Raw genomic sequence first — 15,702 nt, forward strand, 5'->3', positions numbered from 1 at the left:
TGCTGTCCTCTTCATTTTTGTGTCTCGTCACCGGACTGAAACTCACATCCCTCACTGGCTGAGAACTGCGTCACTTGTCTAGAACTACACTGGCACCGACTTCTTTCATGTAGCAATTATAGAACATTATCAGTTGTCAGCTTTGTTTATTTAAAAACTATGTGAGGCAACTGAAGTAATAGACGGCCTTCAAAATTGGAATTGAAAGTACCCAGTTTGAAAATTACAGAGCAAAGTTATAAGATAACTCGGATAATCCACAGGATCGATTTTAAGGAATTTCAGAATCGGACTGAGTTGGCAGTATTTTCTGTTACCAGCGAAGTGAATCTTGATCTCATTTGTGAAAACAGACACACGCTAATTATGCTCTGAATAACATTCACTGAACTATTTAGATCTCCGTGAAACCCAAGAGAATGAGCCACCTTAGCCACTCGAGTTTCAAACGTTGTAGTTGTGCAGGAGTTTATTTCTGCTCACGGTGTCGGCCTTTTCCAACATGCGCATCTCTCTCTTAATTCTTTTCCTGCTTTAGGAGTCAACATGTATCACCACTTCTGTGACTTCGTCAACCTTTACATCACCCAGCACCTGACTGGCTCCTTCAGTCGCGATGTGTACATCGTCATGTGGGATACGGTGAGTACTGCGCTCATCGTAGTCTTCTTTTCTTGCATTGTTCTCGTGCCTCTTCTGTTGTGGGAAATAAGGAGTCCAAAAATGGCTAGTGGTCATAAGAAAAAGCCGAAGAAGCTGGCGATCCCCGGCTAGATTTGTATAATGGGTTAAGGTAACAAAGCACATATTCACGTGCCTTTTAAATGTTGACCCCTTTTGTCATTGCTGGCTGCCTCATCCGTCATCTCCACCACCTCACTATCAAGAGGTCTGCTCTCAGTTGAGTTGAGTTCTTGTTTTTTTTGTGTCGGATTGGATTCTGAAATATTTACGATGCCTCCTTCCTGGGTGGGCACCATGGACACCAACCACTTCTTTGTGTTTCCTTGTTTACTGTGCTTGATGTTTAATCCCACAATTTAATCATTGAGGCGACGTGTAATTTGGCAAAACTACTGGTGTTTGTGTTGAGCCCCCCTGTTAACGATGAATGTTTGAAACTCGTGTCAACTCTGTACGTTAAGTTGGGCACATGTGCAGAATGTCACAAACATCCATTCAGCTGTTTTGGAGTAAAGCCTCGTTTTTTTGTGCTCTTCGCCCTCCCATTAAGACTCTCTTACGATTTGTCCATTTTTTAGGTTTTTTTTCACTTTTTTTAACCTCTCTATCTGGCTTTTTTTAGCCTAGGATTTATTTGGGTTTGTGTTTTTTAAGTTACAGATATTTTACCTTTGAAACTTGTTTGACACCCTTTTATTTATAACTAGCTCTGTAAGCCTGTACTGTAAAAAGCCCAAGCTCCTAGAAACTATGGAAATTGTCAGAAAAAAATTGAAATGCAGAGTCGGCGGGTTCGTTTTGGGGATGTTCTCGCCCCCCTTGTCTATCAGCAGCTAAGCGAGTTTCTCTCTTGGCAGTGGTTTCACTTTGGTGACAGTGTCTCTTTCTCTTTCTTTCAGCTTCATGCTGTAGCCTCATACTTCTCTCATCTTCCGACTTCTTAACCCTAACCCTAACCATAACCCTAACCTTGCCGGCTCTTTGAGCTTCACGCTGTAGCCTCGCACTTCCGGGTCGGAGAGACAGACAGACACGTAGACATTTATAGATAAGACTAGCTGTGTAAGTCCAGGCTCCTAGAAACGGTGGATTCTGACACTTCAATCAATCAATTGCATCGGTTGTGCATTAGCAGCTAAGCGAGGTTCTCTCTCCTCGGAGGTTTCGTTTTGCCAACGTGCTCGCCTCCGTTGTCTATCAGCGGCTAAGCGAGTTTCTCTCTCGTTTGTCTTTCATTGGCGGTTTCAATTTGGTGGTGGAGTCGCTTTCTTTCAGCTTCATGCTGTAGCCTCGCACTTCTTTCTTCTTCCGACTTGTTAACTTGGGGCCGCCTTGCCATCTCTTTGAGCTTCATGCTGTAGCCTCGCACTTCCGGGCCGGACAGACAGACAGACAGACACTTCCACCCGTAGACGTTTATTTATAATGGGAGTCGCCATTTTCTGCAACCATTGCAGGGCAGCTTTGGCGTTTTGTAGGGGCAGAGTCATTAAGGTCACAACCTCAAAAGGTTAAAGGGTGAGCTGTCGGAGCTCTTTCTGCAGAGTTTGCAGATTGAACACAACCCTCTGCAGGCTAACGTTTTTGTTTCTTTAATTCCTTTTTATTATGTTATCTGGTTTTGAAACTTGGTTTTGGTTCACGTCTTGGGATTTTGTCCTTTGCTATGTTTTATTTATGTCTCTTCGTCTGGTCCATCTCCTAAAATCTTCTTGTGCTTCGAATAGCACGATAGACTGTTCGATAAAATTGCTGAAACTCCTTGAAGCTGATATTTTAAATTTCGTGAACAGTAATGGAAATACGAAATTTAGTGAAAACAAACTTTACCGTTTTTGAATGTTGCGTGATTTTTGGGTTGGTGCCCCGGTATACCACATGCCATCGGCGTTGTTGAGTCATGGAGGTGTCATGGAGCCTTCGCTGTGTAGACCCACACCTAAACAATAAGCCTAACTCATTACAATTGGCTGAAACAGTTTGGCGTGGTAACACCATTTTGGTTTTGTGCTCCCTCATTACAATCCCATTCGTCAGATGAACTTTTGAAGAGCCTTAAAGTCGAGATTTTCAGTTGTATCAACAGCCCCAGTAATCTACCTGCATGCCTCGGGTATGTGGAGACTATTCCTTGGAGTGAACCTCCCCGGTGCCATAACCCCGCTTCTGTTGCTTTACATTCTGAGATGGCTGAGGAACGCAACACTGCCTTCCTCCATCCTCGCCACGTTTTACAGGGGTGTTTGAGACGGCGCACTGACCAGCTATGAAAGGACAGGTCATTGGTGTCATTGGTGCTCCTCTGCCTTCCTGCCAAGACCCCTTTAATAAATGCAGCCTCTGTAAAGCATTGTGGCCGATTTCATGGGTGCCTTTCCTCCCGCCTGGTGAACGGTACTGCAGTATGCGGCAGTTGGGCACCTTCATGACTCCACCGACTCCAGCTGAACTGGTCACTTTATACACTTTTAATTCCTTTTACCCCTCAACTGTGCTTACATTCTAAATTTTGTAACTCACTGTAATAACTTTGTTTAATAACCTCGAAACTAATGGAATAACTAATCCCTTCTGCGTGTTTTTGAGCTGAGCCCCCGTGTTGCACTTCATGCTGTCTTGTGTTGCTGATCGTCAGTTGCTCTGTGGACCTGAAGGCCCTCAAATTTGTCACCCCGTGTTCTCTTATATGGCTGCGATGACAATAAAGAGGACTTGACTTACACTTGATATTCAAAACTTCATGAGCTTGAACTCGACTGTCTTAGAGTGATGGCCCCCCCATTACAACCACACTTCCTGATGAAGTTTTTTGAAAGGTCCTTAAGCCTGGATGTTAAATTAGTTCAACTTTATTAGAGGTCCAATAATTTTATTAGGATCAAATAATGCACAATTTTTGTGTTGTCCCCTCAATTACAACCACCGTCCCTGATTTAAATTTTAAATATATTTTAAATTGGACCAATGGCAACCTACATGACTGGCAGACACACAGGTCGGATGTGATCTGGGAGTCTTTAGTGTGCAAAATCAGATAAATAAAATTAAATGAAGCTGGAAAAATCAAAACACAGATAAGAGGGCGTTACGACTTTATTTCTGTGGCCCAGTTGTGCTACCCATCTAAGTAATGACCGCAGAGCTCGGCCTTAACATTTGTACTGCAAATATCTGTTGTATGCCCTTTGGTGTGGGATTTGTAAAGGCAGTGCTAATGTGGGTGATGCTCCATCTGTTGGATTGACAAATGCAATGCATTTTATTAGAAATGTTTTTGTGATGCACCATCTGTTGGAATGACAGAGACACAGCAACCGGACAGACACTTTTCCTTTTATTAAGGACTTGACGGTTTTCTTACTTTTATCATTTTCAGAGTTTCTACGAATATGGAGACCTCTTTAAAGAGACATGGAGCGCCTTTACTGAGCATGATGTTATTCATCTGAAATCCTTTGACTCTAAAAGGGTAATTTAAACTTTGAACTCACTAATGTGTTTTATTATTTTTTTTTGTCTTCCTTTAAATTCCACTTTACAATGTGTATGTGTGTGTTTTTCTGTTTTCCTGTAGGTTTGTTTTAAAGAAGTCACATTTTCCTTGCTTCCTCGGATGAGATATGGCCTGTTCTATAATACTCCTCTGGTGAGTCTCCTTAACCTTGTCCACGATATACAGTACTGTAAAGTTTTTATTATTGAGGGACGGCGTCTCTTTTGTGTTGCGTCTCGCCTGAGGAGTGTCGGACTGCTGTCAACTCGGCTCTTTGAACATCAGTCTCGATCCTCCACCGCCAGTCATCTTTACACTGAGCTTGTTTTTGGGACTGAAGCTTTCTGTGTCTCTTTAATGGTCTCTTCTTGTTGGTTTTTGTTTAAATATTAAATGGGAGGACACTACGTTTTTCTTTGGGCACCCTGTCATTCCTGCAATGGGTACAGTGTAGATTCTTTTATCTTGCGTCTGGTCAAACTGCATCCAGCTGATAATGGAGAAAAGGAAAAATGAAAGGTTAGTCCACAGTTGCAATAATCCTCAATCAAGCAGGGTCTCCTCTCTTGCACTGTGCGTCGTAATTCAAGTAGCCGTCAAGGCGCATGCCAAGTCAAACTGGCATTGGGCTTTGCATCAAACAAGCCGACTTTGACTGGGAGCAGACAGACGGGCTATTGTCTTGAATACAGAAGTGAAATGTAACTTGACTACAGGATAACGGCCCAGTCCTGTGCCAGTCTCTCACAGCTCATGTCTGACTTGCAGATCTCTGACTGTTACAACAGTGGGATGTTCAGAGCCTTCTCTCAGCACGTCCTTCACAGGTTACGAATCCAGCAAGAAAAACCAAAGGTAACCCAACTGGAGAGGTTCGTTTTTTTTCTTAAATTATTTTTCAAATGCATGGATGGCCGAATATTCCATAATTGTTTTGTACTTAAATCACGTCAGGTTCTTACACAGAATCTGACCGAGAGTTATAAAGACATTGAGGGAACACCAGTAATTGGATTTGTTCACATACTGTATCTTTGGTGTGGGGGCTGCTTATCAGTAGAAATGTGTGATTATTAACGCTTAGTTGTAATGTCACAGCGTCATGACGCACTTCTGTATGAAGGTGAAAACTTCAGCCAGTCACAAACGTCTGTTAACTCTGAGCAGTTTTGTGCGTATGGGAGGCTGACGTCAACGTTTTTATTCAAATGTGATTTTCTTTTTTCCGTCACACAATTTAAGTATGAAGGCTGACAATGGCGGTACGGTGTGAGGCTCCATTGATAAGAAACTCTGCACAGGAGATCAGTTCCTTTAAGGACAGCCATTCTCCAAGTACGATACTCACTCCGAGTTTGGTTTACACCTTGTGACGGCCTGCCTGCCCTTTGGTGGTTCCTCTGCTCAGTACACGATGCTGCCAGAACCTGACGTTGGATTAAGGGGGATTGAAAAATCAATTAATTAATTAGTAAATAGTTAATTATTATTTCAGATGAACTCTTAAAGTGTCTGTTCAATTGTTGTCTTGGTCATTTCCCTAAGTTTTTGCTTCTTTCCACATATGTATGTTTGAGCCTGAACAGATGCTTTACTTTATTATTATTATTATTATTAGTTCTGAATTATTAAAATGAATTGCAATTTCTTTTTTTGATTTTGACCTTAGTGCGGCCTCATGTGTCAGGACTCGAGCTGCTCTCTTGTTCCTTTTTAATGGAGAAGACCTTCCCAGCAGCTCAAGGCAGAACACAGCATTTCCTTCTAACTGCCGTGTCGTCCTTATTAACGCGTTTCCATAAGTTCAGCTTTGCTAGCCTCGTTAAAAACGTTTATTTACCTAAACAAGACAAGACGTCATCTTGAACGGACGCTTCTTTGATGATTAAAAGTGAACGGTTACTTTACAACTTATTTTGTTTTGTTTCAGGAGAACAAAATCCGTGTCACTCTTTTATCACGCAGCACCGAGTATCGTCGAATTTTAAACCAGCAGGAGGTCAGTTGGGGGTCTTGTGTGTTTCCTCTCAGATGTGCTTGGTGTGTCAGACTTGGATCTTAGTGTGTGTGTGTGTGTGTCACAAGTATTCATATTGTCTTAGAAATGTCACCTGCATGTACCGTAGGTAGAGTATAAAGGGAAAGTATTGTTGTCAACAGATTTACTTATGGAGAAATGTTCTGGACAAAAATTAAAATGAATGAATGCTTTGGAAGTAAATAAAAGTAGTGGGAAAAAGAGTCAATAAATAAAGAAAAGATCATGAAATTGTGAGCATAAATAACTAAATGTGTCACCAAATTGTTTTTTGCTTTTTAATATTCCTGCAAATGCCACATGAAGTGCAGCTTGAATTGAAAACTGTCCCTTTCTTCACTCGTTAAAGCTGAGAGAGGGTGGGCTGTGGCGCCAACAAGAACACAGGGGCCCAGTTGGAAACTTGGGGAGATTTGTTTGGAGCTCAATGGCTTCTTCTCCTCCCGATTGTTGTCATGTTCTACATTTTGTGTTTCAGCTAATAAATGCAATGAAGACTCTGACTTTTTTGGAAGTACAAGAAGTAGACTACAAATACAAGTAAGTTGTTGGATTGACAGTCCTTGAGAAATGTACTTTGGTTAATACATTCAAAGAAGCCGTTTTGTTGTATGCTTTGTTTTTGTCTGCTTAGTCACTGAAGGTGCCGTGGATTCTGCTCCCAAATACGAGGGACGTTCAAAAAGTTTTCGCACTTTATTAAGAATTTCAAAAGCAAATGACATCACTTTTCTACATCGTCACCTTTGTGTGCGATCCATTGTCCCCAGCGTCGTACCAGCTTTTTAATGCCCAATCACTACTCCTCGTGTCTTCACCGTCTCCAACGAAAATATAAAAAGTGCGGAGACTTTTTGAACGTCCTACTTCTGTGTTCTGTTTCTGTCAGACTAGATACTGTAACTGAAACTGAGTGAGTGCCGATGTGAGAGCAAAGGTTAATGGTGTAAGAGTCAACTTACCTCGGTGGAATTCTGAATAAACGTTTTTCACAATTTCTTTATGGGTTAAAACTTTCAAACACATGGCACTCTGTGGCTGAAGTGCTAATATCGACTGATTAAGATTAAAATCCCTTAAAGGATAAGTTTGGTATTTTTCAAGCCAAAGTTATTTCTTCACATACATTTTGCATTTGCATTTACCACTCAAAATTGTATTCTAAAGTTAGCATCTTTCTGCAAATTTAAAAGAAAATTTCTTGCCATTCTGGTGCTTTACAATGAACAGAGGAGAAACTTAAAGACTTACCCTCAAACGCAGACATGTTGCCGAGTATTGATCTGCACCGTCTGTGTTTCTCATGAATGTTTGTGAGCGTTTTATTGCATACTAGTCATTGAGCCTGTTACAATAACGAGCGCTAGAACAGTAGTGCATAAACATTAGTAGGAACAGTCTGTATTAAATGGCAAGGGACTTTGACCTCATTCTTTTTGTTGGTCGTATTTTTCTTTCTTTCAGCCTTTCTTTTATTGATGTTTACTTGCTGAGCTGACCGTTCTTCGTGGGCTGCTGTCGTGTATTGTGTGTCTTTAATTTTCTGTGACAGTAATACTGTCTTGTATATCGTCCGCTGGCTTGTACGTCCATAATATAACTTTAAATTTTCTCTGGCGGTAATACAGGCGTGCGTGTCGGTAATATGCCTTTAATCTCCTCTGACAGTAATACTGGCTTGTATGTGGCTGTAATATGCATCACTGTATTGTGTACCTTTAATTTCCTCTCACCGTAATACCGGTTTGTATTTCTGTAAAACACCTGTAACTTTCTCTGACAGTAATATCGCACATCACACCGTGCCCCGTGCATGCACACTTCACCAGAAGACACACACACACGGACACCTGGACGCACACAGGGATTTTATTAAAGAGGATTCCTGGTAGTCGTTTTTTTTTTTTTTTTCTCATGGTAAGGAAAGGAAACATTTTCTATACGCTTGTGTGAATTCTCACATAAACACAGCAAAACCAAACCACGTGGCACAAAACATTTACTGCGATTTGGTCTTTTGCTTGGAAGTTGAAAAGTTATTACTGCACAGAAAGTGCTGAGCTGTCACACGTGGCCGGTCTTCTTTGAAAATGGCAGAATCCGATAACAATATGATGTTTTGTTTTTATGAGGCATATAAACTGTTTTTTACAGTTTGTGTGTGTGTGTGTGTATAATCACAGGACACAGGTTAGTACTTGACCTCTAATGGGCGTATTTGGTAAGCTTTTAAGCTTTTCCTCTGTGCCCCATTGGACTACAATGTAAAGTGCTGGTGTGAGCAAGGTCTTTTTTTTTTAATTTATAGAAAACTAACTTTTTAGAACACAATTTTTCATGACAAAAAGACACTGCTCTGAATTTTAATTCTTCCTGTTTACTATCAGGATTCACAAATCAGTCATTTCCTTACTAAATGCTTCACAAACCATTTACTGTAAAAGTCGCACATAATTTCCTAATACATTTTGTTTTTTTCCCTGATGCTGTTTCCACTCCAAATTAATTTAAGATTACATTTGCTGGGTCCAGTCGACCACCTCTGTTCACTCTTGGTGCCCTGAGTCGGTGTTAAGGAGCGAATTGTGGCCAACTCGTTCCCGTCCGTAGTAATGAATTCTTTTTCTTGCCCAAATATCATTCTTTAGGTTTTGGATTTTACACTGGATCTCAGTGGGCAAAAGTACAGTGAATAATTGTGTATCTCACGTCACCACAGGGAAATTGGGTTTCTGGAACAGCTAAATATAACGCACAATTCCGATATCTTTATTGGACTGCATGGAGCAGGACTCACACATTTGCTCTTCTTGCCGGACTGGGCTGTCGTATTTGAACTGTAAGTTGTACGATTTCTTTTATTCTAAGGGTCATTGCAGGCTAATCTTTGTTTATATTAAAACTGTAAAATGAGAGAATTGGAAAAGCTTGGCTAATGTAAATGGAACAGAGCATGACCGTGGCAGATGACGTGACTAAGATTTTAAAAGACAGAAAAGGCTGGAATACTTTTCCAAAATATATAATAGCAACTTGTGCCCTCTGCTTTTATTTCTGTGAATGTTTTATTGAACTGTGCTCTCTGGTTTGAATTAAAATATACTGTAGTAATATCTAGAGGGCTCCTGTGAATTTTGCAGGTACAACTGTCAGGATGAATCCTGCTACTTTGACTTAGCTCGACTTAGAGGAGTCCGATATGTGACCTGGCAAAAGAAGAACAAAGTGTTTCCTCAAGACAAGGTTGGTAGAGCTGGCATACATTTCTACTAACAAACCCTTTGTAAGAGATCAACAGTGAGACCGTGTCCACAGACTGCTGGGAAGAAGAATTGGGGCACCAACCGTATTTAATATCAATCCCGTAAAACAAAAGGGTGCAATGTAAATATCGGCACCAAAAACGAAAACTTCACAACGCTGAGTAAAGGATACTGTCACACTGGCACTCTGTTCCCTGTGATCGCTGGGTCATAGTGAGGTGTCACCACCCTGTGGGACGCGTCCGGTTCAGTTACAGCCAACCAGAAGGGGTGGGGCCTGCTCCGTGGGTGGAGTTTAGTGTCCTTCAGACCTGCAGGTAGATAAAGAGAAGATACAGTTAGTGACCGCGCCCCTGAGCAGAGCCAGGCAGACGATACCCAGGGCACACACGCCTGACAGCGGGTAGACGTGAAGTTTTTTTTCTTTGACTCCACTGTGTAATAATTGCAAAGTACTCACACCCCTTTACTTTCTGCACATTTTATTATATTGTAGATTTGATTTTAAAATGAATGCATTTGCCATTTTTGCTTATCAATCTACTGTACACTCGATAGCTCTGACTGACAAAATTAAAAAACATGTTTTCAGAAAGGTTTACAACATTTATTATGGATGAAAAGCAGAAATCTCTCATTTATATACAGTAGGGTCCTTAATTCAAGGCTTTGCCAAAGCCCCTTTTCCTCTTCTTACAGCCCCGAGTGTTCTTGGGTGACCTGGCAGTGTATCCTACTCTAACTGGCAGGTCCTCTCGAGTTCTGATAGCCACATAAAGTCCAACCGCTACACTCCACCACGTTTCTAGTAATATATTCATTACAGATTGTACGTCAACCCCAAACTGCCTTCGGACCCCTTACAGCAGAGCCGCAAGATTACATCAACTGATAAAATTGTATTATCCAAAAAATGACCCGGAGAAACAGTGCAGAGAAAAATGTAATTAATGACTTCCATGCAAATCACACAAACTCCCCAGACGTGCTGATCCCTCTTCCAACACATACATTATACAAATAACATAAAAAAATCACAGACCCAAAATATCCCACAACGCCCACTCAGTTGAGTCTCTTTAGAAGATCAAATATCTCCCAATGTTTCAATTCTTCAGACGTGCCATCCCAGAATAAAAGATTATTAATTGCTCACTCTGATCTCGATCCTTTCAGCTGTCCAGTCCACTTCCTTCAGTGTATTAGGATTTCTTCAAGGAGGCCACCACCAAGCTATATAGGACTTTGGTGCTCCACAAGAAACAATCAGATCGGTCTCGCCTGTCCCCTCCGCCATAACCTCGGGCGGTTTGTCTTCTTCCCTTCCGCACTCTTTAAGTGTATAGCCTTGATGGAATGCATCTGTGAGCCAGTGGCGTAGCTAGGGGTGGGTGGAGGGGGCGTCACCCCGGGTGGCATTATTGTCCAAAAGGCTCAGAACACTTCTTGTGTAAGCAGCAGGGTTTGGAAAAATATCACTCATGAATGAAAAAAGTCAAATTCTCTGATTTTTATCCACAAATGCTTCAAAAATCATTTTCTGACTGTCTTTCAGACACGACAGTTGAAATTTATGAGGCAATAACAAAAATAAACAAACATACACAACTAATTCACAGTTTATAATTTCGTTTCGTTAACAATCCAAATGCATTCTTGCTCATCCCTACCTATCACTTGTACACTACACTGGTTCAGGTTTTCACAGCGTAATTATATTAAACTAATAATTAGAACACGGCTTATCAGTGCGTCTATACGATATTCTTGTCTAGTTGATGCTTATAAATAATTATATGTGAACAATTATTGCTGTTTCTCTATATATATGAATAAATCTATACAAATTTTTCTCAATACGTCATTTTAAATTTTCTATTTAAATAGGTTAACATATTCAGATATGCGGCACGAACTTGAGCTACGCCACTGCTGTGAACTGCCTTCTTCAGGTCTCTCCACACACTCACTCACACACACACACGGTGCACGTCTGGGCCACTCACGGACACTCAGATTTGTCCCAAAGTCACTCCAGCATTGTCTCTTCTGTTATCTTCGGGTCCTTGAACTGTTGCCACAGTCTGAGCTGGCATGCACTCTGGCCCAGGTTTTCATGTTGGTCCTCTCTACATTTGGCTGCATTCTGCCTTGCCTCAATTCTGGCCAATGTCCCTGTCACCACAGCATTCTGCAGTGTCCCCACCATGCTTCACTGTAGAGATGGCATTAGGCGTGTGGCCTTCACAAGACCCAGTGCTCTGCCCAAAGAGTCGGACCTGAAAGTCCTTGTACTTGTGCTCTCTCAAGCCGTTAAATACCTAAGTGACTCGTCCCGTGTCTTCTGCTCAGGAGTTTCTTCCATCCACCCGCTCTACCATAATCGGACGATGGATGGCGTGCTTGTATTCCTAAGGAGTTCTCCTTTTTGATTCATCTTCTTCTTTTATGTCTCCTTATGCGCAGGGCCACCATCCCACTCTTGGAGAACACCCCAAATTCACCAACTACTTGTTTGATGTCCAGGAGTTCATGCGCCTTGTTCTGTCAGCAGCAGAGTATGTTAAGCAGCACCCTCGGTGGCCTTTCAGGTGGAAACGGGACGAGCTGTGAGGCGTGCAGAGGGAGGACTTTGCCAATAAGCGATTTCCTTCGATTATCTGAGCATTTACTTTTTTTAACCAGGTCTTAGTTTCAAGATATGCACATGGTTTTCTATTTTTTTTTGCCTTTTTATCCCTTGTGGGTTAAATGATTATGTTTTACTTCAGCAATAATGAATGATCTAAGGTATGGGAAGGGTCACACTTTTGGCATTAACCAGTTCCTCCATAGAACCACAGCTTTCCTCAATTGGTGAAAGTTCCGGTTTCTTCTCGCACTTTATTAGTGAGCTGACCAGAAGTACGGTTTCTCAGGGGTCACTTCAGAATTGACCAACGGCTGTAGCTTGTGAAACGTAGGAGTCGGCCCCCCTTGAGTAGGCACTGAAGTACTCGATGTCACGTCTGGTACATGATGTGCGAGGGTGGCTGCTGTTTGGGGGGCTTCAATCCAAAAGGCTCGACGGTCGGCAGCTCTTTTAGGAAATGAACTTGAAGATTAAAAATCGGTGTGTGTGTGAGCGTGTAACATAAAGAGGAACGCGTTCTGCACGCAGTGACGTGAACGATTTGTTTGAATTGCAATCCATTTCAGTGAATGAGAAGGAATGTGTAAGGATGTAATGTGCGATAAAACTGTAAAGTACACGTGACTTGCGTTGAATGTCTGCTACGTATTTATTAAGTCTGTGATGCAGTATGGAATTCTCAGGGGTCTTACACGCGTCATCACATCAGCGTATTGGACAATGAAGGCTACGGGACATCCTCGGAGAGCCGCCATTCATTTTCAGGACCATTCCAAAGTGGCCCAAGTATTTCCGGTAAAACGTGTCTTTGATACCCACAAGAATCTTTGAGGCTCGTGTGCCGAAACTGTTTCAAGTTTAAATTCTTTTCATGGTATCCTCGTGTTTAGTGCCCTGCGACGCACTCAACGTTTGCTGTTGGAGTAAAGAGCTCACCTGATGGTGTTTTTAAGGACTGAATGAACTGGTAGACCTTTAGCTGGAGTGCTGCAGAAATACCTCCATTACTCATTTAGACCTTTGCAGGGCCCACTTACATTAACCCGTGCAGCGTGGTCTGCTGACGTGGCTTCCCTCACTTTGGAGTGGTCAGAGGTGGTCCTGTATGTAGAGCTGGTGAAGGTGGAGGAGTTTAAATACTTGGGATCAACAGTACAGAGTAATGGGGATTGTGGAAGTGAGGTGAAGAAGAGAGTGCAGGCAGGGTGGAGAAGAGTGTCAGGAGTGATTTGACACAGACTGGTATCAGTAAGAGTGTAAGGGAAGGTCTGCAGGATGGTAGTGAGACCAGTTGTGTTATATGGGCTGGAGACGGTGGCACAGGAGACAGAGCTGGATGTGGCAGAGATAAAGATGCTAAGATTGGCATTGGGTGTGACGAGGATGGACAGGATTAGAAATGAGAACATTAGAGGGTCAGCTCACATTGAGAGACAGAGAGGTGAGATTGTGTTGGTTTGGAGAGATGAGGGGTATAATGAGAGAAGGGTGCTAAGGATAGAGCTGACAGGCAAGAGGAGAAGAGGAAGGCCTAAGAGGAGGTTTATGGATGTGGTAAGAGAGGACATGCAGGTGATGGGGGTGACCCAACAAGATGCAGAGGACAGAAAGATATGGAAGAAGATGATCCGCTGTGGCGACCCCTAACGGGAGCAGCCAAAAGAAGAGGAGGTCCCGTATTTCTCCTGACACTTCAGCATGAGAGCCGGGAATCCTCCATCTCCATGAGTCGCCTTACCGCCGTATCAAGTGCCTCACTGCACAGAGCTGAAGAAGCCATTTGCCAAGGCTTTAGCAGCCTGATGAAGACGACAAGCTGCCGTTGCTAAGGTCTTGTTACACAACCGTAAATGAGGGATGGGTGCAGGATCCAATCCAGTGGCTCCCAAACTCGGTCCTGGAGACCCCTTTTTAATTGGACTCCTAGCCTAACTAAGTGAGCTGTAATTTCCCAGTTTCTGTGTTTTGGGGTCAATGAAGGAATTTCAATGGATGCGTGTTAGAAGATTTTTATTAAAATGTATTACGTGGATATTGTATTTTTTTTTATTATTGATTTTTACTTCTGTTTGTTTTCTGGTTTCCATTCTGCCGTTCCATTAGTGACTAAAGAGGGGGCTGACGCTGAGGCACTCGCAGCCTTTCACCATTTAGTGTTGCTCACCCGGGTGTCAGTTGTCACTGTTAGGATACAATGAGGGGAGAACACCAAGAAGGAGTTAAACAGTTAAAGCTATGTATAGCAAAGAGAGCGCGAGACCCACCACACCATGAACCCACCCGAGCTCAGCGGGTGACACCTTGGCACCTCACTGGAAAAGGGCAACGTTTTATACCCTGGCTGGAGTGCCAATCGTGCCACCAACCCCTAAGTTTGTAGGGCTAGATGCTGATTAATATCAGAGCAGGACGAAGCAAAAAAACTACAGAAATATTTCTAAATGTCTTTTAATGTAAAAACCCTACTGCTGCGCTCTTCTGAAGGGAGAATAAGAGAAAGCTGCTCTTTTCTTGCTCTCCCTAACTAAATTATCATCAATTAGTGTGAATCGGGTTGGAACAAAAGCCTGCAGCTCCAGGGGGTCCCCAGGACCGCGTTTGGGAAGTGCGGCCCCAAACTAAAGAGTCGCCAGTGAACGGCAGGGCAGCCTTGGCCATGGGGTGGGCCTCTCGGCTTGCTGGCTCAGACCCTCGTCTTCATCTCATCTCTCTCTCTATATTATATATATATATATATATATATATATATATATATATATATATATATATATATATATATATAAATATATATATATATATAGTCCTCTGTCCATCTGTCCGCTTTTCACGAGAGTACTACTTTGCGGATTTAGATCGGATTTTTTTCTAGAATCTGCTTGAACATTCCGGCTGATTTTGCGACTTCTCTCATCATCCTAAGTATCACGGCTCACTTGCTGGAGCGGTATATTTGTGTTAATCCCAGACAGAGGCTGCGGGCCGAGGGGGGCGGGTCCCCCCTCACTCATGTGCCAGCCTCCATTTGAGTTAGTCTACCTGTCGCCATGTGTTGGAGCCCACCTCGCCTCCCCTTAACTAGCAATACCTGTTTGTTCAGCAGACATGATAATCGAGAGATTTGTTAAGGAGTAACATTTGACGTTTTTGAGCGAGAGATCAGAGCTACGTGTGTTTCAGAGGGTACCTACTGATTGGCTACACGCTCTTCTCCCGTCAGAGCTGAACGCGATTAGATACAGTGCCAGCGTTTGACATCAGAGCGTACCTACCTACCGCTTGGCCAGAATTACATATTTTAAAATTGTTTTATTAATTTTTAAAGTGTGTCCTGTTTCATTACTACGTGGGCACAGCTAGTTTTGTCTAAGGACATCGGGCTAACCTGGCAGGACCGGACCACTTAAGAGTCTCCAAAGGCGGAGGGGAGCTCGAATGACTTCGGTCTTTGATCATTTGCCTATTGTAGCTCATTATCAGTGACGATATTGACAACTGTTCAGTATGATGCTTGTATGCACTCTGAGGTATACTGTATAAAATAAAGGTTGCACTGCTGTAGATGACTCCTTCAGGTTTTATTTTTCTTGTCATT

The 15,702-nt window shown here is 42.5% G+C and overlaps 1 protein-coding gene across 3 annotated transcripts in view; it reads left to right on the forward strand.

The window, feature by feature from the left end:
• The window catches only part of eogt (EGF domain-specific O-linked N-acetylglucosamine (GlcNAc) transferase), a 28,082-nt gene extending 13,771 nt beyond the window's left edge, over positions 1-14,311 (forward strand). The window contains exons 8-16 of one of the 3 annotated variants that reach the window (XM_028825046.2): positions 539-642; positions 4,061-4,153; positions 4,259-4,330; positions 4,946-5,032; positions 6,108-6,176; positions 6,694-6,755; positions 8,935-9,054; positions 9,356-9,458; positions 11,945-14,311. In XM_028825046.2, the coding sequence (XP_028680879.2) occupies positions 539-642; positions 4,061-4,153; positions 4,259-4,330; positions 4,946-5,032; positions 6,108-6,176; positions 6,694-6,755; positions 8,935-9,054; positions 9,356-9,458; positions 11,945-12,091 (857 nt within the window). In that variant the 3' untranslated portion in view covers positions 12,092-14,311. Of the gene's footprint in view, positions 1-538; positions 643-4,060; positions 4,154-4,258; positions 4,331-4,945; positions 5,033-6,107; positions 6,177-6,693; positions 6,756-8,863; positions 9,055-9,355; positions 9,459-11,944 lie in introns of those variants that run through there. The other 2 variants (XR_007933865.1, XM_051921111.1) reach the window with 2 other exon arrangements.
• The last annotated feature ends 1,391 nt before the right edge of the window (positions 14,312-15,702 follow it).

The sequence above is a fragment of the Erpetoichthys calabaricus genome, chromosome 18, assembly GCF_900747795.2.
Source record: "Erpetoichthys calabaricus chromosome 18, fErpCal1.3, whole genome shotgun sequence".
NCBI classification, from domain to species: Eukaryota; Metazoa; Chordata; class Cladistia; order Polypteriformes; family Polypteridae; genus Erpetoichthys; species Erpetoichthys calabaricus.